The sequence below is a fragment of the Calliopsis andreniformis genome, chromosome 9 (assembly GCF_051401765.1).
Source record: "Calliopsis andreniformis isolate RMS-2024a chromosome 9, iyCalAndr_principal, whole genome shotgun sequence".
In the NCBI taxonomy this organism is placed as follows: domain Eukaryota; kingdom Metazoa; phylum Arthropoda; class Insecta; order Hymenoptera; family Andrenidae; genus Calliopsis; species Calliopsis andreniformis.
Genome location: NC_135070.1, coordinates 768905 through 791830, shown reverse-complemented (window position 1 = coordinate 791830; position 22926 = coordinate 768905). Strand labels below are relative to the sequence as shown.

The window sequence follows — 22926 nt, the reverse complement described above, 5'->3', positions numbered from 1 at the left end:
CATACCAAATATTACAAGTTAAGTTAGTGTTAATATTGTGACCCCGATAACTCACCCTTGAGTCGTGTTATGTATCTCTGCCTATGAGCCAAGGAGTTTGATGACTTTTCTACTTATAAAAAAGTTGTTGAAGATTAAAGAAGGAAGTCAAAATACAAAAGTCTCGAATGTGTTAATATGTCCAGCTTGGGTGATTCCATAAACTGCAAATTAGGCGAACGATTCATACTAATAATATTTGAGGACATCACAAACTTCACAGTGATAAAGAAAAAAAACAGATTCCAGAACACAAAGTGAAATTCTCTGAAAGCAATACTTTATAACAAAATATGCAGGGTGGAAATTATAAAGCATTACAGACGAATGTCTCCAAAAATATTGATTATACGCAAAAATGTTTCAGATGAAAGTTGTTCAGCACCGAAGGGAATATCATGTGGTGGGACTTTTATTTTTCCTGGAGGAAAAGGTGAGGTGAAGGTCACGACCATTTTTTCAAATGAAACCATACTTTTATTTTTTGCTAGTATTGTAGCTTATTTTAAGATGAATTTGAAAATTGTCAACAGAAGGTCATTTAAGGTCAAACTTGCAGTAATCATTTTGAACAGATACTAAAGTATAAATAAAACACAATTGTATTAAATTATCAATACATTTATTTCAATCATCTTTTCGGCATTTCCCTGCAAGTTTGAACTTGAATAACCTTTTTTAGACACTTTTCAAATTCGTCATAAAATAAGGTACAGTACTAGTAAACAATAAAAGTATGTTTCCATTTGAAAAAGCGGTCGTGATCTTCAACTCATCGTTGCGCGTCCACCAGGAAAAATAAAAATTCCACCACATGATAATATTCTCTTCAGTGTTGTACTTTACATTTTTGCGTACAATCAATATTTTTGAAGATATTCGTTTGTAACGCTTTATAATTTCCACCCTATATAGTAAACAAGAATAATTTGTATCGAATATCTTTGGCAAACCTTTGCGCCTACATGTCCGTGACTCACTTACTTTCTGAATATCTTTAAACGTCGTTAAGTATCCAAGTGGGTGTCAAGAAAGGTTTTGCCTTCATTGCTTTATAGAACAATCGACGCAGCAGAATTGAAAAGGACTTTTGAAAAGCATCCTCCCACCAAATTTCTGCCCAAGTTGTTCAGGAACCTTATTTTAGATCTGACATAATCCAACGCTCCTTCTTCGACATGTTTACGGCATATGCAAAATCCATTATGCTCTTCAACCTTTCCAGGATTTCTTTCTTCCCTTTTTTGTCTCGCGAATCAGCAAAGACATGTCCCCGTAGGCGTGCAGATTCGTGATGCTCACATGAGTCACTGCCTAAAGTAGACTATGTACATACATGCAGTTCGAGCAAGCTCCAGAACTGGTCGTTGTTCACGTTAAATCTTCGAGTGGAAATTTTTCAACGAGTCTGTTCGTAATTCTATTTATAACTAACAGCTGTTGTGGATGAAACTTAAACCGGAATAAATAATTGGAAATCAATAGGTTCGATCGACGATCGTGCGCGAGCTGGGGGATTCATGATTAATGAAGGATAGCTCGCGATCGATAGTTAATTATTGCATTTACCGAAGCAAGCCAGTCTCGTTGGGTCAACGAAACCGAGGTTCGTCTCGTCTCGCTCGATCAGGGAGTAAGGGACGCGCATAAATTCACCCTACACTAAACAGCCTTGGGGTCTTATGACTCGACCGGGGCCAGACAAATGGATGTCTTCTCGTAGACTCGGCCACATTGGCGTGTTCGTGGCGGTTCGTGCACACTCGTGTACGCTCGTGTACGGTATCTGAACGAGCCTCGGCATCGTCAAGCCTCTAGGTGAAAGTGTCCAAGGATTTCGTAACGAGCCAGCCGATACCGATTACGATTGCGACGAGAAATCGTTTGACTTCGTAACGACTGCCACGGCTTGAGGCTAATTGGACTTCTTCCGCAGTGACTGCCTTGCAAATATTCGATAATTGAAGCTATCGCACGAAGGAACATTTCCGGTTACATGTTATCGTGAATCCATACCTATCTCGCAAGGAGATCGCAATATTTAACTATACTGTCTTGGAAAGAGAAACGCGTTTCTGCATCATTCTGCGTGTCATCCGAGCGTTTAATTGTAAATTTTATTGTCTCTTTATGATTTCTCATCGTTTTTCCTCGTTAGAGGATGTGTTCGCCTGGGAGTTTTCTACGATATCTACTCTCGACAATACTCTAAAATCACGCATTCCCTTATAAGTTTTATGATTATTATTCTTTACGAGCATTCTTAGTACATTGAGTAGGTATATTAGTAAATCTGAGGCACGAAAACAACTTGCAGTACATAACTGGACTCTGAAGTGAAAACGTATCCTTTCATTATTTTATTGGACTACAGTAACCAACTTCTTCTTAAATATCCTCTTCAACCTCAAGCGTAGCGTCTTTTGTCAAATAGACAATGTTCGAATAATCGATCGCTTTTATCTTCCCGTTGAGTCGATAACGAACGCGCACGCTATGCGGTTACTGATTCAAAGTCCCGTTAGTTATTGGCTAACTCGTTCGTTGTTTCTTTCTAAATATCGAAAAGTTCTAAATTGCAATCAAGGGATACAAATTCTTCATACGTGGTCGAATGAAGCGTTGACGGCACTAATCTTACCAGCGGATCCTTTTTGCGGAAGCGACAACTTCCACGAGACCTCGGCCTCATTAGAAAGCTTCTAAGTCGTTCCTCTTCCTCCGGGATAACCGTGGATGCTAATTATAAAGTGAGGAATAATGAAATCATTTCGGTACGCGCGGCTCGCGCGCCTGCTGACTTCCTTGAGAACTTTTTCAGCCGGGCCTCGAGAGAAACACCTTTATTAACGACGGGACAACGTGTTGCGGAGGAATTAGGCTCGTGGGATTAGCTGGCCGGAGTTATTAAGACAAATTGTCCGCTAATCGTCTCGACCTTCCTAGACACCTAACGATGTCGAATTGTTCCCCTTCTTCTGCCAGTTACCATGAATCCTATCGATCAATCTTTCAGTACCTCCCAGCAACCAGCGATTACATGCCTGTTAAGATTCTTACAGACTGAGATACAGTCCTTGAAAATTTTATATATCAACTATCCTGTCCTTTGTATCCATTGGATAGAAAAAGGACTATCGTTGCCGTCACGTGTTTCCAGCGATTGTATTCCAGTCTGTATCGATCTGTACGTTGATCGATCAAGCACCTGCCTGATGATAAGTCTCTGCATAGCAAAAAGTGGACTACATATCAGGAATTCATTAGCGTATATTTTACAAAAATAAATACACGACGTTCAACGTCCTCGCGAATTCGTAACTGGTAACGATAGGATTTGTACCGCAATCTGCCGTGTGACATCGATTACGATCGCGTCGTTATTTACACAGATAATTGTGGGATCTAAGAAGCCTGCAGCGTCATCAAATAGCAGAGATTTTCCACAATAACGATATTTTCTTCTTCCTTCACGCTACAATACCGAAGGATACGGCAATTAACATTAGGAGCACGGATCCTGTGAATCTTGGCGACGAATCGTACGCGCTTTGAGTTAGAATCTGACACTGAGAACTTCGGAAGTGCTTTACATTTCCTTCCGAGTCCCTCGCTAAAACACATAATTCGTATTTTGTTCTGGACTCCTGTAGGTCCTGAATCTTGAACGAACGTTCACTATAAACGAGATCTTTCTCGATTGCTGATTTGCTACTTCCGGATTCTCGTACTATTATGTAGAAATCGCCGATGTCCTCCCTTGAAGTCACGTACCATGTTGCTTTCCAGCTCTTGTCATCCTCGTTGCTGGAAAATATTTGTTAGGATGTGAAGAAATGGTATTAACGATTCTGTTTGAAATTTCAGCTATAATTGAAGAGTTCATAACAAAAACGGCTCTTTTCAATTTTTGTCTTTTTCTAGAAGAGCACAAAAGATACTATAGCATCTTTAATTCTTGTTCAATTAATTACTATTTTTTTTAACAAAATATTCATTATAGTATACATATTGCATTTTTGATGGCATAGGTCTCATTATGTTATCACTCTCGTTTTGGACCACTAGAATTTATTTTTGTTCAAGAAATCATATAATTTGAGCAGGGCTGTTTTTGGTATGAGGTTTTCAATTGATGCAATTCTTTAAAGCAAATTACAAATAGGAAATATGTACAGAGGAAGTTACAAAATAATTACTCACTATTCTATAGTGCGATATTTTACGTCTGGCGTGATATCGAATTCAGGATATTCTTTGACGTCACGCTCTCCGCATCCCATCAAATCCTCCGTGACCTCTGATAGGGGTTTATTCTCGAGGAAATTTGGAGTCGCACAGGTGACATTGGACCATTCCTTTGGTAACTCAGTGTAAGTACTTAACCACCTCTTTAGGGGTCGCACGTAACAATCACAGTGCAATGGATTGCCTAAAAACCATATTTTGATTGCATGCTGCTCTTTTTTCAGATACTAGATTTTATTACAATTATTTTTTACCAGAATATTGGACTCTTGTGCCATTTTGTATGAGTTTCATGTACATATCATTGAACACCCCTATTTCATTGGATTCCACATCAAGAACCTTTAAGTGTGGCAATGGAAGGATTTTGTGCAATGGTATATGAGTTAGATGGTTATGATTCAAATACAAATTAGTCAAATTTATCGGTAGATCAAAAATATCTGGCTCAGACAGATCACTAATATCATTATAAGAGAGATCCAATGTCCGTATTGCCGTGAGATTTCCTATTACATCTAAAAAAATAAATTTCAAAATCAATCAAAATGAATAATATGGAGTTATAATTTTAAAAAGGATCTTTGCTCACATTTTCGAACTTCGTTGATATTATTATGACTGATATTCAAAAACTCAACTTTCTTTGCTCCAATGGTAAATTCAAAGTTTAATACTGGCATAGTATTGTACGAAAGATCAATCTGCTTCAATCTATAAGGAATCCATGGATCATTGGGGAAAGTTTTTTTAGTGACAAAGGAGATTTTGTTGTGACTCAGGTTGAGCCTCTCGAGAGACAAGCAATCGTCCAACAGCCCGTGGGTTTTGTTATCCAACCTTTCTAATTTGTTATGAGAAAGATCGAGCGTTCTCAGAGAAACGAGACCCTGGAACGCTCCATTCGGAATGTGATTGAGCTTGTTGTTCGTGAGATTTAACGTCAAGAGTTGCAGCAGACCCTCAAAAGCACGACTGCTCACATTGCTAATTTGATTACTAGCCAGATTCAACTCAAACACTATTGGCAGACGACCAAATGCTGATTTTCCCAATTCAGTCAGTTGATTGTCCTAAATTGTTGACTATAATTAATATACTGTTTGATGCATTCAGTTATTATAGTAAAAAAAATTTTGTCGTGTTTTCAACCTGCATATGGAGATACTGCAAACTGGTAAGAGTGCTAAGCGCTTCCCAAGGAGGCTTCGTCATGTTGTTTGACTCTAGGTTCAAAGTCCTCAAGGTTAACAGGTTTTCGAAGCTCCCGTGTTTGAGATTATCACCCAGCTGATTCCTCGAAAGGTCTAGGGAAAGGAGGGCGTTCATCGACGGCCACACATCCGTGGTGGGTATCTCCTCCAGCAAGTTTTCAGAAAAATCTAGAGATGCTAGAGAAATAGGGAGCTGGAAGATCTTCGTCAGTTTGTTATTCTTGACTGTCAAACTCCTGCAAATCGATACATCATTTTCTTGCTAAAAATTCAAATCCCTCTTCTAAAATCAACTTCGCATGTAACTTTATATCACCTGCAGCTTGGCAATCTAGTCAGACTGCCACGAGCAATATCATTAAGTTGATTGTAGCTCATGTCCAGCTCCAAGAGCGTCGGTAACGGTCCAAAAGTCGACGGTTTTATTTTCTCCAGGGAATTGTGCGACAGGTTCAAGAACCGAAGGCTGAAAAGAGTCTGAAAGATCGCGTTGTGAATCTCAGACAGGTTATTGTGCGATAGATCGATCGTATGGAGCTCGTACAACTTTGGGAACGTCTGACGAGGCACCGAGTGTATCAGATTATGAGAAACGTTTAAGACTTTCAAGCCAGTCATGTTATGAAGTGGCACCTAGAATCATTAAAGACTGTTTCGTTATAAAATTCTTACCAGTTGCTACATTGATTAGTAGTTTTACTTATTGTTAGAATTTAACGGTACCTGATTTAGAGAGGTGAACTGATTGTAGCTCAATTGTAATTCGGTGGCGTAGGAATTGCTGTCGAATGAGAATTTTGAAATATTTTCTAACTTGTTATGACTCATGTCCAGGATGGTCATGTTTACGCAGTTTTCGAATGCCCCCGGCTCTATTTTCGAGATTTCATTTCGTGATAGGTTAATCCTAGCCAGGTAGATATCTTTAAAGGATAGCTTCTCTATGACTGTCACGAAGTTCTCAGAGACATCTAGCAACTACGAAATAGAATAAATAATTAGGTGAAGAAATTCTTTTGTAAAGTATAAATTTCTTACCTCAGCGAATTGCAGTTGATTGAACATTTGGTAATCGATCTTTTTTATGAAATTCCTGGCTAAGTCGATGGTGCCTATCCTTGTAACTGGCCCAAAGGTGCCCCTACCGACGTCGTTGATCTGATTATCACTCAAATAGAGTCTTATTAAGAAACGCATTCCACGGAAAGTATTCGAGTCGAGCTTTCTAATTTTATTGTGACTCAAATTAAGTACTTTTAGCAAGGAGTTTCTCGCGAAGGTTCCCCTGTGAGTGATAAAAATACATATCGATAAAACGACCCATCAGATATCTATCTAAATGTTAAATACCTTTTAAGATCTGAGATCGCGTTGTGAGACATATTACACCAACCCATTTTTGTCAAATCAGCCAAATGAGATCCATCTAGTTTACTAATCAAATTGTGGGACAGATCCAGGTACTCCGTGTCCCTCAATCCTTTGAATTGGTTTCTTTTAAGCTCTTTGATCTCGTTATCGTGGAGATCGAGTCTCTTCAATTTTTTTAGATTCGCTAATGCCTCTACAGGCAGAGATGTCAGAGTACCTGAAAAAAGAGACGGATTGTCAGATAAAGATGTTAATCGACGTGATAACTATCTTTTGCTAAACCAGTACCATTACTAATCTCTAGTTTCTCAATTTTTGTGGCCGCAGCGCTCTCAGTGAAGCTGTCAACTGGTAGAGTAGAAATTCGATGACCGGCGATGGTCAGAATACTTAAGTTTCCCAAGATTTGCAACGCCTCCCGTGGAAACTTCTCTAAAGTACTGTTTATTACATAGAGTTCTTGCAGTGTCCTGTTCACGCCCAGAAAGCTGTGCTCTTCGATCAGTCTCAATGGTGTGTCGATGAACTTAAGCACTCGAATATCCAAAGGATACAGTGCCGGCCCATAAAAACGCCCTTAAATAAAATAATTGTAAGTTATAATAAATAGATCAGTGATTATAATTTACTGACCTAATTAATTTTGAAAATTTTTTTAGAAGTTTTGATAAAGATAGTAGATAACTGTATCTGTGAATAATTTACAGAGATCGAGGCTGCGGTTACAGTGGATGCGTTTTCTGACGAACTGGTGTTCTGACGAATATGTCCGAACTGTTTATCGTATGAGCGAGACGAGTTCAGAGAACATCAGTTCATCAGAAAACGCATCTACTGTAACCACAGTCTAATAGACTTAAAAAGTGTGAACTTTCTGTAGCTATTTCTATATTTTATAAGTATTTCTATAAGTATTAGTATTAATCATTTTTCATAACAAAATCGCTGACATTGGTATTCGGTTGTGGGTTAAACTCACGTTAAAAGAAACAAATTATAAATGCGTTAAATGTAGCTGAAATTAAAGTATGTACACGCATATATGTATAATAGAAGAACAAAATATACCATGATATTTTTTTCACATTTAACTGATATTCTAGATTTGTAAATATACAATAAATGTCTCTATCAATATTCAATGTACTATGCGTTATAATTGAAAAACATTCCCAAAGAATTTCCCTTACAAATGTACCTTTAGGTATAGTATTACGCAAATTAATGTGAACGTAGCGATTGTGTGCGATTTTCATACTTTCATAGGCATGTAGCAAATATTAATTGACTTCATGTTAAAATTAATGTTGAAGATTGTTATTATTATAAGGGAATACATTTTTTATTAAAACTAACATTTTACTTAAAACTGACTTTATGACCAATGTAGCATGTTTTTTTAACCTACATTCGTATGTTCAGAGTAATTCATGAAATTTTATAAAAACATCTACTCAATCGAGATTAATAAACACTCACCTATATTACATTTGTACAAAACGAGTTCCTCGATGGGCATGCCCTCATTGCCTAAATTCGTGAAGGCCAAGCTCAGGCTGGCCAGATTGGTGTTCTCGCAGCGAACATAGAGTCCCCTGTCGCTGCCACGGAGACACACGCAGGGGTAGATGTACTTGGGTTCCCTGGGACATCTGAACCGTGGCCCAGGTGGAACGTAACCACCCATGGCGGGCAGGACCAAAGCCCATAATAACGGGAACAGTATCATCTGCACAACAAACAATGGGGCGTTCCAATTAATGCCTCATCCTGCGTGTTCCCTCGATGAAAACGCAAACCGGGAACAATCGCTCGAACCCGTACGATTTTTATTAGTCACTACTTCTGTTGTAATCGCGAAACGTGAGAAAGTTTTCCCTGCGGTCGGTTGGCCCCACGTTAGATTCGCAGCTCGATAACGTATGCCTATAGATAGGTGCACCAATTAAAATTTCCCTCGATTCGAAACAAGACCCTCGAATCGAAGTTTCCATTCCGTTTTCCTAGTTTCCTTTCAAAAACCGTGACGCACCGTGTTTTGAAACTCGTCGCTCGACGTCTGATTTCCGCGATCGACATAGAATCGATGGAATAGTCCCTGAATATTTGGCAAAAATCTTCCGATGAATTATTTCTTATACCTGCCCTGCCTCGGCGATGTTCCACGCGAATGGCGAGTCATTGGGATCATATGTCTTTGGAATGAGAATTTTGTGGGCGTACCGACGACCAATTTGTTCGCGAGCTGGCTATGGCTATTAGGAGAAGCAAGTAGAAACAAAGAACTCATAAAGAGACGAATGACCCCGTTGCAGCTACTTCCTCGGCGTGTCCACGTTACGAGAAATTGCGTGCAGAAACTGTTATCCTGTCGTGTATCTGGTTAAGCAAAGATTCCGGCTAACAATACCGTCCTTGAGGTCGTTGCGATAAAAGATATATCTTCTCTCCTCTTGGTAAGTAGTGATTACATTAATTACATTTTTATAAATTTTATATCCCAAACGGAAATCTATAATATACTGCGATATAATTGAGTAGAAAGTTACGAATCAGAAGATAATCGGTTGAAAAATAGGAAACTGTCGATGGACTGCGTGTTGGCAGAGTTCCGACAGAAAGTGAAATGAACGCTTCTCGCGGTACGCGGTCGAATGCAAATACTTTCTTCTAGATTAGCGGGTTCTCTGTGATAGAGATTCATGATGGCACAACTGGTTGCGTGCGGGCATCAATTTGATCAAATGAGATTGTTCTCTCATGGGGAACGTCTGTGAAATATCTCCATCGATTTAGATGAAACTTTGCAAAGTGAAACAGTTAAACATAGAATGGGCACATGTGTCGTTTTTAATTTCTAAGGAGTATATTTCAAGAATGCAACTATCTCTTAAACTTTCAATGAAATTGACACATGATGTTTCGTTAGAAGATTACATGGCGTCTACTTTCTACATTTTTTTTTATTTCAGATGAACTTAATAGGTCTGCAAAAATGCTGTTGGATTAACCGTTAGATTGTGGGCAGACGTTTACTATAAAAAGGATCCTCAAGAGAAAAGCGTGGGCCAATGATGATTGCGAATCGAATATTTTCATTTTAAAAGACTGATGATGCGCGAAGGCGATCTGAGTAACCTTGAAAGGAAGTCTTTTAGGGACTACTTAAAACAGTTATAAGAAAAAAAGTATGTTATAGAAGAACAGTAATTGACTAAAATATTGATTACTATAGTTCCATTTCTAACAAAAAAACATTTAAATCGTTTAAAATTCGCGAAATTTACTGACCTGGCAAACGTGCACGCCCTATTACGGTTTCAGTAATCTAGTAATTCAGTCAACGAGAAGGTTGAAAGAAAAACGCGATGATCTAGTTTCGCTGCCGGTTTAAGCAACGTTTCGAATATAATATAAAGCTTTCATGACAGCCAACTATAAATACGTCGCTTGTCATGGATAAAACACTGTTTTCTAGGAAGCTCCATGAATTTTTCTACCGTGGTTGCGCAACACACTGCCAAATGTTCCGGTTAGCGTAATTTAAGGGGAATTGAAAAATGAAGTGTTGATGAACGGTCGTGAAGTATGCGGATAGAATCGTGTAAAACGAAAACACTTGTTCCTTTCACTTATTTCGAGCCGACCTTTGTTGCTGCTATGGTAAGCAATGAACCGAATCACTTTAACGTCGAGACTTGTATTAAAAATTTTCATGCACCAGTTCTGTTGACGTAATATCACATCTGACATCCGATATTTCTGGTCGTTCTGGTTCCGCGGCACCGCAGAAATCCGGGAACTGTGTGGAAAGTAACTTATCGAGGTGCAATTCGATGGAGGGGACGTTACGATGTCTGCATTAATTCGAAGAGATGCCCCGGGAATAATTAAGAAGAAATCTGAGCTCGTGAGAAAATGCTGTTTCCGTTCTCCAATCGCGAAGCAAGCAACTAATGCGCGAAGAAAATACAATAAACCGCGCTCCACTTTCTGAGACCAATTAATGTTGATGTATACAAATAGCGCGGCAAGGGAAAGCTTGAAGAATCTAGAATAATGTCAATTGCTGACTCGTGCTGTTCTTCCACTTAATAATTTCTGCTTATTCTTGGATATTAAATGACAAAAAATAATCTTATGAAATCGGGATGCAGTGTTTCTTTTATTCTCTACGTCAACCGAGCCCAAGGATATTTTCATTTCACCAGTTGTCCTTGCAGTTGTGACTACGTTCCAGATACGATTACAAAAAGTTTGACTTTTCTCGTAACGGGATATGATAGTAAATATGATAGTGAAAGATCAAAACTTTGCTACTATTAATTTCAAGTCAATGAAATAACTGTTTATAAGCAAATCACTATTATGTTTTGTGATTTATATACATAAATAGAGAATAATAGATGCAGGAAAATAAGAAAAGTGAAGTGTTTAATCACAGAAAAGTGGCAATGTGTTTACCAGCGAAATTGTGGGTAATCTTTCTATTCGCGCATTGAAATCTCCACTCACCGAAGCTAGCAGATGACGCATCAACACACGTGGAACAGCGACGTACGACACGAACACACTTTTGTCGAGTTTGTCGAGCAACTTTAGATCGTAATCATTAATTAACTTGATTTTAGTAACACAAGATACAAATTACAGACAAAGACGAAATTTTCTATTCTGGACCTGATTTAAGTGCAGGAAAATGTCCTGTTTAAAATTTAATTAATACATTGGACGTGTATCGTTCATATGTATTTACCTATATCGAACGAGTGCAAAAAAGCATAGTTACTTACAAATGATTTATGCTCTTTCCGATCTCACTAACTGAATCAGTCTTTCTATCAAATTACCTTAATATTGCACTTTGCCTGGAACAATTCCGAAAGAACGATGACAATCATTGCTTTTAGGACACCTTCGTCCTCTGATCACATATTTGTAATTCGCCAAGACCGTGGTTCTTGTGCACGCGCGCGCAATTTGACAGAACCAGAAGAAAGGAGAAGAAGAGGAAAGAAGAGTTCACTGGAACGTTTCACCGCATTTCTGTCTTCAAGACATTCTGTCAGTGGTTCCTGGATGAGGATGCCGTGAAAACTGAACAGTGGCTTGGAGCTAAAGAGAAAGGCGGTCTGAGAAGCGAGGCCTCTCTCATTGGCAGTTGATACGCGCTGTCCTTTCGTAGACACGCGACTTTCTGACTCTAAGCGAGGCATGTCTCTACGACCTTATGGTTGCGCTTGATTGGTTCACTGGCTTCCAGGGCCGTATCCAAACTTACTGTACAGGTCTTTGATGATTTCAACTTCTACATTTCTTTTTATTGACGTATTAGCTAAGTAACAGTTACAAGAATGTCAGTGCTACCTATTTTGTTATTACATGTTACAGAAAACAATTTATAATGTATTTTTATCGAATTTTCTATATTTGTACACATCCCTGAAAGGCGCGCCATAGTAGAAGAAAGTTGACTTGAGAACAGCGATTGTTATTGGTCGACGCAGGTGAAAGTCGTTTAAGCACGGTTACCTGGCTTCTTCATCTGCCAGTGACATCTATTGGTACTTGCAAATATTTACATCGAGTTTTCAATCGATGATATCGTTTAAATAATTTAAACTGAAAAAATGTATCTATAATTTAACATTTGTCGATTTAATTACCCACTTCGTAGTCCTCAAATGATTGTATCAACTTTTGACCCATTTTTTACCATTTTACGTTTACATAGTATTTCAATTTCGGTTTAGATAAGTGTGAACATTTTTGATGTCTCAACAAAATAACCGGATATCCCGGTTAACCATCGTTTAAGTCATAACAAGAAATAACGTCATGTCTTTCGAGAAATTACGCGGTTATTAAGGTCTATAAGTTCTCCCGGCTACGCGTTTTAGAAACCGAGAGTGTCAGAGCAAGGATAGCTGCTGCATCAGCTGAGTATCAAATCGGTGCAGAGATACAGTAGAATTTTGTTCAAGATTTCTAATAATGGCATGGAAAGTTTTATTGTTATTGAAATTCCTCCTACTATTCCGTAAGTAAAACTTAATGGAATTTTCTTTGATAAAAGAGCGTTTGAACGTTATTTTCTTGCAGAAAAGTTCGCAGTCATCGCGTTACCAACTCTGGGTTACGTTGTAAGGAATTCCATTTTTTGAAAAAATAGAATTATTTAACAGATTGAATTTTAAAGAATTTCACTCAACAGGATCGACATCGTTTGGAAACTTACGAGGATTTATCAACAGAAACCAGCGACCTGGATCTCTTCGGCAACCTGACTTTTCGGTTTTCCTGCGAAGGCAGACTAATTGGATTGTATGCGGATTCAGATTATGATTGCCGAATTTTTCACGTTTGTGACGATACTGGTAAAGGATTTCCTGTGATCTGTCCTAATAACACGCTCTTCGATCAAAGAGAGAGGATATGTACGGATAAGGAATATGTTGACTGCGAACACGCGGGCGAATGGTACCGTAAATTAAAATATTTACTTTTAACTGAAATGTGAACACAATTATTTCTTATAGTTCATTTTCACAGGTTTTACTTAAATGATTTAGTTTATTCTGTGGAAGTGTCAAACGAAAACGATGTTAAGATTGATCAAAAAGAAGAAGTGCCTTCGGTTTTACCCTTGCTGCTATCTTGAAGTGACTAAAGTTAACGCCTTAAAGGTCTTTGTATTTATACTGACAATAAAAAAAATAGATTTGTGCTGTAAAAGATATGTCGTTAACGTTCAAGTTTATTATCTACTGGAAACAAACTTATAAAATACTACAATAAAGAGATGCTGTTTCTCCACCGCAAATCATTTACAAAATTTATAAATAAAACGTGTCTTTTTTTTCAATCTTCCACTGCTGCTGCTCTCAATAATGTAATACAAGAGTATTCGACAGCTAATGTCAGAAATTCTAAGTGCGTCTGGTGTGTAATTTTTACTGCTGGCGTGCATTAGCCAGATCAGAGATAGAGGCTGTCCCGAATTAGACATATTTTACTCATTTTTTCAACTTTTAAGCCCTCAAAAAGTTCTATCGTATATTCATATATACATCACAGTCAAAGTCAATCCATAGCAGGAACTGCGTATATGTGTTATTGTCAAAGTCTGAAAATTAGTAAATCTTAGGTTTTACCGATAAATCTTAGCACTTACCGAAATAGTTTTTTAGAAGCCCGAAATGGAACCGTTTACAAGGTTTTTCAGAGTTTTACCACTTCTATTTGGAAAATGATAGGATTTACTAGTAAAACGTAGGATTTTCCAATTTTCGGTTTTTTACAGTGACATATATGTACATGTACAATTATAAAAATTGTTGTGTATTTTAATATTTGTGTTAGTTATGTTGGTTTGTGAAATTATAAATTCTTGCAAAAGTACCAAATTTTAACCATAATGCTTAAGAGGTTAATAACTCGGAAACGAAACCTGAAACGCAATGTCGTTTACCTTCATTTTTGTCTTATTTTAGCATATAGAATTATTCCGTACAGTTTCTGACACCTGTCGTTGAACATCCTGTATAGAATCCTGCCAAATGCAATCAACTGTATAATGCTACATAGCGATAATTAAAATTATCGTTAGATCGAGGTCTCGAAGGCAGAGCAGGAGGTACTAAAATAAACGATCGCGTTATTAAGTCTACTATTTCAATCATCAAGAATGCACTTTGTTTTTTTGCTGGACTACCTTGCGATCCTCAAAGGGTTCAACGTTCGATCACGTGATCTCGTATGCGATTTACTTCGCTCCTAGCATATTTAGATGCAACATCTGCTCATGTATAGGCTGTAAAAAACCGAATAAATAAAGGAGCAAGCGTACAGGGGTACCTACATTGCAAACTAAGAATAATCTTGGCTTATCTTAATCCTGACCTTTCACAGGAGGCTCCTCCGAGTCCTTGAAGCCACAGCCAGCAACAATTTTGATCGCGATACGGCGCGCGGCGCAGAATTCAATAAGCATCTATTCTTTAGATTTTTCTTTTTCTTTTCCTTTCGAATATAATAACAAGTACTTGGAGTACAAATACTTATCTTTTCACCTATCTTGAGATGCTTATCCCGAAAAATGAACGTTCTCTAGAAAAAAACGAAAAGGCATTGAAGGGTGGTTGAGCGAAAAAAACAAGAAGATAACGGATTCTTTCAAACGTTTATTTTCGTAAACGCGGAATTTACGAGAATCGTCGACTGTCTTAAGAGCTAAGGATCTTACAATGTTCCACGTACATTATAGTCTTTTATTGGTGAACACAGTGATTATACGGAAGGTCGATAGAATAGCGTGATGAAAAAACTGTTACCCGTCACCAAGAAATCCCATAGGAACGAACAAGAACTCATGTGCATCTTAACGTATGGATAATGAACGCAAAGTGAACAGAATAGGAATTATTCGTTCCTAGCTGAAACCTAGTCTTCGAGATCTGTGTTACTATGAAAGTCTGTACGCAGATTTTCGTGACCAAGATGATCGAGAGGAAAGCACCGGTGATCGTCGTCGACCGCGTACGGAAGAAAATTAAAGCTAGCCCAATAAACGTTCGCTGTTATTCAACCTTTAACAAAATAAATGATGAACTCTAGAACGATCGTGTTTAATCTTAACTTTTAATGGATCAAGTGCCGTGCATTAACTACGATGCTAGAAGAGTATAACCTTTATCGTTAACCCTAGAACCCTCCTATTATCTAAAAGTGTTTTATCATCGCATCCATGGCGCAAATTTGCTCGAAACATCTCAAAGGAAACGTACAACTTCTAAATCCCCTAAAAATTCGATACTTTTTCCAAATTCCGTCATCTAGTCTTATCCCTATAGCTATTACATTTATTTCAACAAAATCGATAGTTAATTTAAGTTGCACCGTGTAGTGTATTCTATGTATTCATAAGATGTCTATCAGGAGGTTTTGATCAGTCTATTGTCTGCGACGGTAATGAGGACTGGATCCGTAAGTTGGCCAGCTGATGCCTGGTCCAATTTTATTGTTATCATAGACGTGTTTAATCTGTGGATGCTTATTCGATCCGAAGAAGGTATCACGAATCATACCAATTATAGCAGAGCCTATAGCCATGTTGCTCAGCATTCCAGCCATCGAGGCAGCCGCCCGTGCGTGAGCCAGAGCCATTTGAATTAAGAAGGATACAACCAGCCCGATCCCTGGCATCATTTGCGTCATTTTCGTTTTCATGGACTTGCCTATGTGCAGCATCGTACCTGTCATTTTCTTCAGCGTGGCTTTATCATCCAAACGTGGCAATTTAATGATCAGGCCGGTCTTCTTAATCTTTTCTTTGTGCTCATTCGTGACCTTATTGTCATTGATATCTTCGAATTCCTTTGTACTAAAATCCTTTAAATATTTTTCTTGGTGCTTCTCTAATAAGGCTTTGTACAAATGTTTAGCTCGTTTCTTTCTTTGCTTCTCCTCTTGCTCCGTTGATGATTCTTTCTCCAGGTCGTATGTAACTTCGGTTTTCAAAGGTAAAACTTTTAAATCGTCCGAGTTTTCCCGAGATGCTAAAGGTACGATATCCACTTCTTTTTCTCCTTGTGGAGTTTCTTCTAAGGATCTATATTGATGATCGATATCTTGAGATTTGTGTGCCTGTCGGCCGTGCAGTCGAGTGCCAAACAGATCTCCGAAGGCATTATAAGCATCTTCTAGACCGAAATCCTTTCCCTTTTCGTCGTCTGCTTGCGAATCATTCGACTTAATTTTATCCAGAAACATGGTAATGATTTCATCATCATCCATCGATCTCTTAATATCGACGTATTCTTCGCTGTCCTTTAGAAATTGTATATCGGACTCTCGAGAGATATCTATGCTTCTTTCTTTTTTATCCTTTTCTTTCTTCGACTTTTCTCCTTCTGGACGCTGATCCAACACTTCTTCCATGATATCGCTAATAATCGTTAATATACTAGGAAGGTTTTTGTTGTCTTTGAGCTTGGCGCCTCTGCCCTCTCTAACTCCAGAGAGACTGATTCCCAGCTCACCGTTTCCATAACCTTTGATTTTCAAAAATCCTAAATCCGTCTGGAACTCGTCCTCGACTAGCTTCTTGTACCATTCGAGGAAGGAGTGCTCGATCGAATTCTTTCGCGTCAACAGTTCATTCTCGAAATCAGCAGCTGACATACCAAAGTATTCCTGTACTTTATTCTCCATTTCAAGGGAGCGCCCAAAGAGTCCCAACCCTGGAATAGAGGGAAACGAGGGAAGCGATGGAAGAGATGGTAGTCCGATCAGAGAAGGCAGAGTGTTGATTATCATCGGCCATATGAAAATGCCTAAGCACCTGATGAAACTGAGGCTCTGAATGCATTGAATAACTTGTTGAGCAAGCCCTTTGCTCGATAGGCCCTGATCCAAATCCTCAATAACCTTCAAAATTTCATATTGATCAGCAGTCAGAGAATTTCTAGTTGTAGAATTCAAAGTATCGACGTAGTACTGTTTTTCTAAAGAGATTTCGCTGGTAATTCTTGCATTTTGTTTAATTTTAATTAGGAGTTGAAGGAATTCAGATTCCGTAATATTGGGAAACGTATCGAAGGGGGATGTTGAACTATTGAATCCCTCCTCGGTCTCGTAATAAGTATTCAAAAGATCAATGCTTCTGCGTTTTCTGCTGTTAGACTCTGAAGAAACTGTTGAGTTCGCTGAGTCTATCTTTACTTGCACATTATCGGGTAACTGGACTCTCTCGTTCGAAACGTCTATGAGGAGTCCCGGCGGTTGTCCTGCATAGCTGGGTACTGCACCGTCGTTATCTGTAAACAGAGCAGGGGTAAAGAAGAGTTCCAATTACTTTAAAGTTTACTAAGCAATGACTGATTCACCTACTGACGGCGTAATCGAAGACGTTTGCTGGTTTTCTGATTGAGGAAGAGGTTGAGGGTTGGAGAACTTCAGGTCCGAATACCCGATAAACTGTGGAATGGTTGGCAACTGCGGAATAGTATTGCGCTGTGAAAGCTGATCTGACTTCTGTGGAAGTATACCTTCAAATGGAGGATACTGTAACAACTGACCGAGTCCTGAAAATATCGGGAATTTTTCTGTTATCTGTTCAAGTTCCTCAAGCAGAACCTGGTCTGATCGCTGACTCAAATTATCCTGAGAAATTTGTTCCTCTAGATTAGGCACTGGAGACTTCTCAGCCAATACTTGAAACCTAGGCATAGTTTGAACGCTTCCAAAATTAGGAAAATTGGGCAACCACGGATTGAATTGAGCGACGGTCGGCCAAATTATGTCCTTGGTGCACTGTATGAAGGGGTTTTCTCTAGAGCAAGGAATCAGTCGTGTGATGAATTCCAGTCGGTCCGAGGTGGGTAATAAGCTCTCTGCAATGTTCACAATGTGCAGCTGTTGCTCCGTTAGGTAACTCAAAAGCTCTTGAGGTCTCGTTGGCGCTGGGGAATCAGAAAAATTTGGAATGGACAGCTGCATGGCTTTCAAAATGTTCAAAACTACCGTCTCAGGTAAATCGTTGAAAATTGGAAAAAACCTGGTATCGGTTATAGTCACGGTGGCATCTCCATGTTGTCCAGTCTTGACGTCAGTTTCTGAGAGAGGACGAGACTTTGATTTGGAACTCGGTTGAGTCATATTTTCATTAGATGGTGATGGGGATAGGCTACTGTTAGAAGGGTTGAATATGGGACCGAAATTTGGGAAATCAGGTAACCATGGGAAATATTGCGATAACGTTGGCCAAGTGACGTTTCTGGTACATATCAAGAAGTTGTTTATACGAAGACATTCAATCATCTTGTTGATATATTCAGTTCGAATGTTCTCAGGAAGTAAGCTGTCCACCAGATTTACGATAGCTACTTGTTGACCATTGAGGAAATTGATGAGCTCTTGATTCTTCGTGCTTGGTATGGTATTTACTTTATTTACATTATATGACCGTACTTGAATCGATCGGAGGATGTTAAAGATCAGAGTCTCTGGATGCTCCGTGAAGATTGGAACGAACCTGGTGTCGGTTATGGTCACAGTGGCATCTCCGTGCTGTCCAGTCTTAACATCAGTCTCCGAGAGATGACGGGAGTCTACGACGACATTCGATAGAGTTTTATTTTGTGGCTGTGGCGGAAGAGACGTATCAGCGGAAGTCGATGGGATTGTACTTCGGTCCGGTGGCGGACGAGTCGTGTCAACGGAAGTTGATGGGGTTGTACTTTGGTTCGGTGGCAGACGAAACGCGTCACCAGAAGTCGATGCCATTGTACTTTGGTCCGGTGACGGACGAGACGTGTCACCGGGAGTCACTTGTGTTGCATTTTGTTGCGGAGGTGAAGAAGTCGTGTTAGTAACGATAGGCTGAAATATCGAGTCAAAAGTATTCAACCAGGGGACAAAGTTCGTTAATGTAGGCCAAGTGACGTTTCTGGTACAATTCAGGAAATCATTTACGCGAAGACAATCTAGCATCTTATTAATATAATTATTTCGAACATTTTGGGGAAGTAGACTATCTACCAATTTTGCGATATTCATCTGTGTTTCGGTAAGAAATGTAAGAAACTCCTGACTCTTAGCTTCTGGAACGGTTTTTGTTCTATTTAGACTGATCAATTGCGATTGAGCAGATCGAAGGATTGTAAGGATTTTCATTTCTGGATTCTCAGTAGACATCAACCCGAATCTGGTATCCGTTGGGTGAATCTGTTGAACGTTTCCCTCTGCCCCATTGCGTGATTGTTTGCTTTCAATAGGAACGTACAAATCTGTCAATCCTTTCTTGTCAATTAATTCAGGAAATTTAGGGAAATCTGGTATGTACTGTTTGACTGTTGGCCATATTATATACTTAGCACAATCGATAAAATTATCGCTTCTCTGAAGATAGACCAGGACTTCGGTGATCAAAGATGGCCGTGCAACAGGTGGTATAAGACATTCGGCGAATCGCAAAATATCAAGCTGTCTCTTTGTGAACATCGGAAATGTAATCGAGTTACCTGTTATGATAAATGGAGATATTTCTTGAGGCACCTGATGTGATTCTCGTACCTTTAGAAGAATATCCATTATCTGTTCCTCTAGTTCATTTACGGTATGTAGAATCTCCGGGCGACTCTTCAATAGTATGTAAGTTGGTAGTATGTTCGCTCCCTCTCCAGCAATGGAAGGAAGTCCACCAATCGGCCAATAATCACTCAAGTCTCCAAGGCTTGGTAGACTAGGAATGTAATCAACAATATCAGACAATTCTGGAATTTGAAAATCAGGCAGATTGGATATATCTGGAAGAGTGGGTACGAATTGTCTGACTGTAGGCCAGGTTGAGTACTTGATACAAGTCAGATAGTTATACTCCTTCATACATTTAACAGTTTTTTGTACAAATTCCTCTCTCAAGGAAACTGGAATTAATTGTTCAGCCATATTAATAGACAGCAGTTGATCCAGAGGCAACAAGGCGTCGTAAACATTTGTAGAGCGAATCAAATAAGAGGGAGACGTCGATATCTGAGATTGTGCCTTCAAAGTGTCCTGAAGAACTTGAATAATGGTTGCCTCTGGTTTAGGCTTACTAGTTCTGAGAGCTGCGTCCACTACCTCAGGCAGTTTATCAACATTTCCTGAGACACTGGGGAAGGAAGCGATAGGATAACTCGGATTGATGACTGGATACCAGTTTGGATAATCTGGAAACGCTGGGAGAGTCGGGAAATACTGCTTTATCATAGGCCAGGCGATATACTTGACGCAGTTGACGTATTCCAATTGCCTAACGCAGGAGAACATTTTGTCGGAGTACTCGAGGCGTAGTGCTTGTGGCAACAGTTTTTCGCCCATTTGGAGAGTAGAAACCTGATTAGTAGTCAGAATCTTTTTCAGCGTCCCGTCATTGGGGTCAATGTACGACACCAGCGTCTCGTCTTTGGGATACGATTTCAAAACATCCTGTAGAATATTGTTTACCGCGGCTTCAGGCGGAATCAGTGTGACATGTTGAAAATTTTGAGCTCTGCCAGTCTTTTGCTTGTTACCCTGAAACAAGTCAAACACGTTTATCTCGATTGGTAGTTCTTCCAAATTCTGAGTAAAGGACGTCGGGAGATTGTCCACTAGAACAGGCCAAACGAAGATCTTTATGCAATTAAAGGCGTTTAATCCTCTAATACAATCTACGAGATTAGAGGCGAAAGACTGTCGCTCTCTCACGGCAACCAATTGCTCAGCACATTTAATTATCCGTAGTTGATTGTCAGTCAACCCTAGATTTTTTACGTTACTCGTATAAGAGTCGTTCAATTCTCCTTTCTTCGAAAGCAAGATTTGTTCCAATGTGGCCAGCAACTGGTTCTCCGTAAATTTAGGTATTTCTGGGAGTATCTCGGTTGCTTGTTCCTTGAAACGAGTCAAGAACGTTCTATTTCTAATTTGCTCTTGAAGATCTATGGCTTGAGCTCGCCATTTGCCAAGAATGTTATTATTCTTTATCAATTGTCTAGAGCTAAAAAATTGAGTGTCTTTTACCTTGTTGTTACGTTCTTTTTGAGTGTTCTTCTGCATAAAAGCGACCTCATCCAATCTGTCCTCCACTTTTGAGCCCAGCAGCTTAGTTTCGTCCAGCTTGTCCGTTTTCTGAGCGTCTAAGGCATCGTCGCGAATCGATATTAGTTTCTTTATCTGACCCTCAACGATTGACTGTTGTTCTCCATCAGATATTTTCTTTTCCTCCGCATTCAAATAGACAGTGGAAATGTGGCGCCTTGATTTGTTCTTAGGGTCGAGTACATACCTGTACTGTCTGTTCTTGCTTGATACGCCTTCTTTAGTACTTGAATCATCGTACGAATCAAATTCTTCGTCCTTGTTTTGATCGCCTTCGTCAATTGCCACTGATTTTCGAAAATAATTAGGAATTTCTTCCTTCGATTCTTCGACGTATTGGATATCACTCTCCTCAACAGTTCTTACAGGCTCATCTTGTTCGTTCACAGCTGTTTTCGGTTCTTCTTTCATACTTCCTCTAACACCTATCAACGATATACTTTCAGGGTTATCAATTTCTAGATTACCACCATTCTCTTGAGAGGGGGCAGCATCTTCCGTATCCACTTGCAGATCGAACCGTCTAATTCCTTCGTTCTTCGCTTCTTCTGCATGTTCAACCGGAACTTCTTTAATGTCATGAACCTGAGACTTGCTGATGTCAGACACGTCGTTCCTCCTTCGTTTTTTAACCACGATAGTATCGTCATCTTTTCGATTCAACGCCTCGACACTTTCAGCACTGGACCCGGCTTTGACACTTTCAGCAACCTGAGCCTTCGAAGCATCAACCACTTTCGTTTCATCCTTTTCATTGTTGAGTCCCTCAAGGAGCACTGAGCTGTATTTGATATTGTTTCCCGCAGCCTCCTTCAACTGGTCCTTGACCTCTGCTTGCGAAACTCTGCCCTGAATGTTCCCCGCTTCCTCAGGCTTAATATTCTCATCAATGCCATCATTCGATGCCAACAGCTTCCCCTGCACTTCTTCGGATACACTATCTTCCGTTTTACTTGAAGTTAGCTGAACGCCTCTCTGATTCTCGACTCCCGAAAGGTTGTCCTCGGACTGGGCCAGCCCTTTCTTTTCACCGGACACACTACGCGCTCGACCATCGTGAACAGCGAAGAGCACGAGTAGAAAACAGAGAAAGAAACGAGGGGAGACACCAAAGGTACTCGTTAGCTGTGGGCGTCGCGGGTTGAGTGCTCTCATGGTCGCGGTCGAGAGGCGAATGTCTTGGCCACTTCTGAGCCGGTCTATGGTCAGCCATGGCAAGAGTATGGTAATACACATACCATCTACCAAGCTACAACGGAGCAAGACGCTCGTGAGAGTGTACGTACAGGCTCGACCAACGAGATGCGGGGATTCGCGAAGCTGTGTAGATAGGCAACAGCCGGGCATGCCCATTTTTACACTGCTTCTCTACGAGTTTCAACGGGGTTGCGAGGGGATCGAGTTCATGGTCTAACGGGCATGGATGCAT

At 39.6% G+C, this 22926-nt stretch overlaps 4 protein-coding genes across 5 annotated transcripts; 1 reads left to right on the top strand and 3 right to left on the bottom strand.

Annotated features, from left to right (window-relative positions):
• Positions 1-3387: 3387 nt before the first annotated feature.
• Conv (insulin like growth factor binding protein acid labile subunit convoluted) lies at positions 3388-8601 on the bottom strand. The gene is made up of 11 exons (XM_076384760.1): positions 8352-8601; positions 7161-7448; positions 6852-7089; positions 6540-6786; positions 6225-6479; positions 5818-6134; positions 5440-5737; positions 4880-5360; positions 4542-4805; positions 4243-4471; positions 3388-3846 (listed from the first exon to the last, which is right to left on the bottom strand). The coding sequence occupies exons 1-11, from the start codon at positions 8599-8601 to the stop codon at positions 3510-3512; spliced, it is 3204 nt and encodes a 1067-aa protein (XP_076240875.1). The 3' UTR covers positions 3388-3509.
• A 4189-nt stretch (positions 8602-12790) lies between these two features.
• LOC143183676 (uncharacterized) lies at positions 12791-13695 on the top strand. 2 transcript variants are annotated; one of them, XM_076385344.1, is made up of 4 exons: positions 12791-12912; positions 12975-13012; positions 13087-13352; positions 13425-13695. In XM_076385344.1, exons 1-4 carry the CDS (start codon positions 12867-12869, stop codon positions 13531-13533), a joined length of 459 nt encoding a protein of 152 aa, XP_076241459.1. In that variant the 5' UTR covers positions 12791-12866; the 3' UTR covers positions 13534-13695. The 2 variants fall into 2 exon arrangements, with proteins under 2 accessions (XP_076241459.1, XP_076241458.1); XM_076385343.1 differs by having other exon boundaries at positions 12975-13015.
• Positions 13696-15824: 2129 nt separating this feature from the next.
• On the bottom strand, positions 15825-22926 carry LOC143183283 (uncharacterized). The gene is given in 5 exon segments (XM_076384808.1): positions 15825-17716; positions 17759-20954; positions 21465-22716; positions 22718-22746; positions 22780-22926. Coding segments are annotated over 5 exon segments (6516 nt in total).
• Positions 20961-21455, bottom strand: LOC143184116 (uncharacterized; the record flags this gene model as incomplete). Its single annotated transcript, XM_076386122.1, has 1 exon — positions 20961-21455. A coding segment is annotated over exon 1 (495 nt), but the record flags the coding sequence as incomplete, so codon positions are not given.

Excerpts from the sequence above, each read along its gene's own strand:
- LOC143183676 (XM_076385343.1), top strand. The coding sequence starts at position 12,867 with ATGGCATGGAAAGTTTTATTGTTATTGAAATTCCTCCTACTATTCC. Across the intron at positions 12,913-12,974 it reads GAAATTCCTCCTACTATTCC|AAAAGTTCGCAGTCATCGCG; the intron begins GTAAGTAAAACT and ends ATTTTCTTGCAG. Across the intron at positions 13,353-13,424 it reads TGCGAACACGCGGGCGAATG|GTTTTACTTAAATGATTTAG; the intron begins GTACCGTAAATT and ends TCATTTTCACAG.
- Conv (XM_076384760.1), bottom strand. The coding sequence starts at position 8,601 with ATGATACTGTTCCCGTTATTATGGGCTTTGGTCCTGCCCGCCATGGGT. Across the intron at positions 7,090-7,160 it reads GAAACTAGAGATTAGTAATG|GTACTCTGACATCTCTGCCT; the intron begins GTACTGGTTTAG and ends CTCTTTTTTCAG. Across the intron at positions 6,787-6,851 it reads GCGATCTCAGATCTTAAAAG|GGGAACCTTCGCGAGAAACT; the intron begins GTATTTAACATT and ends TATCACTCACAG.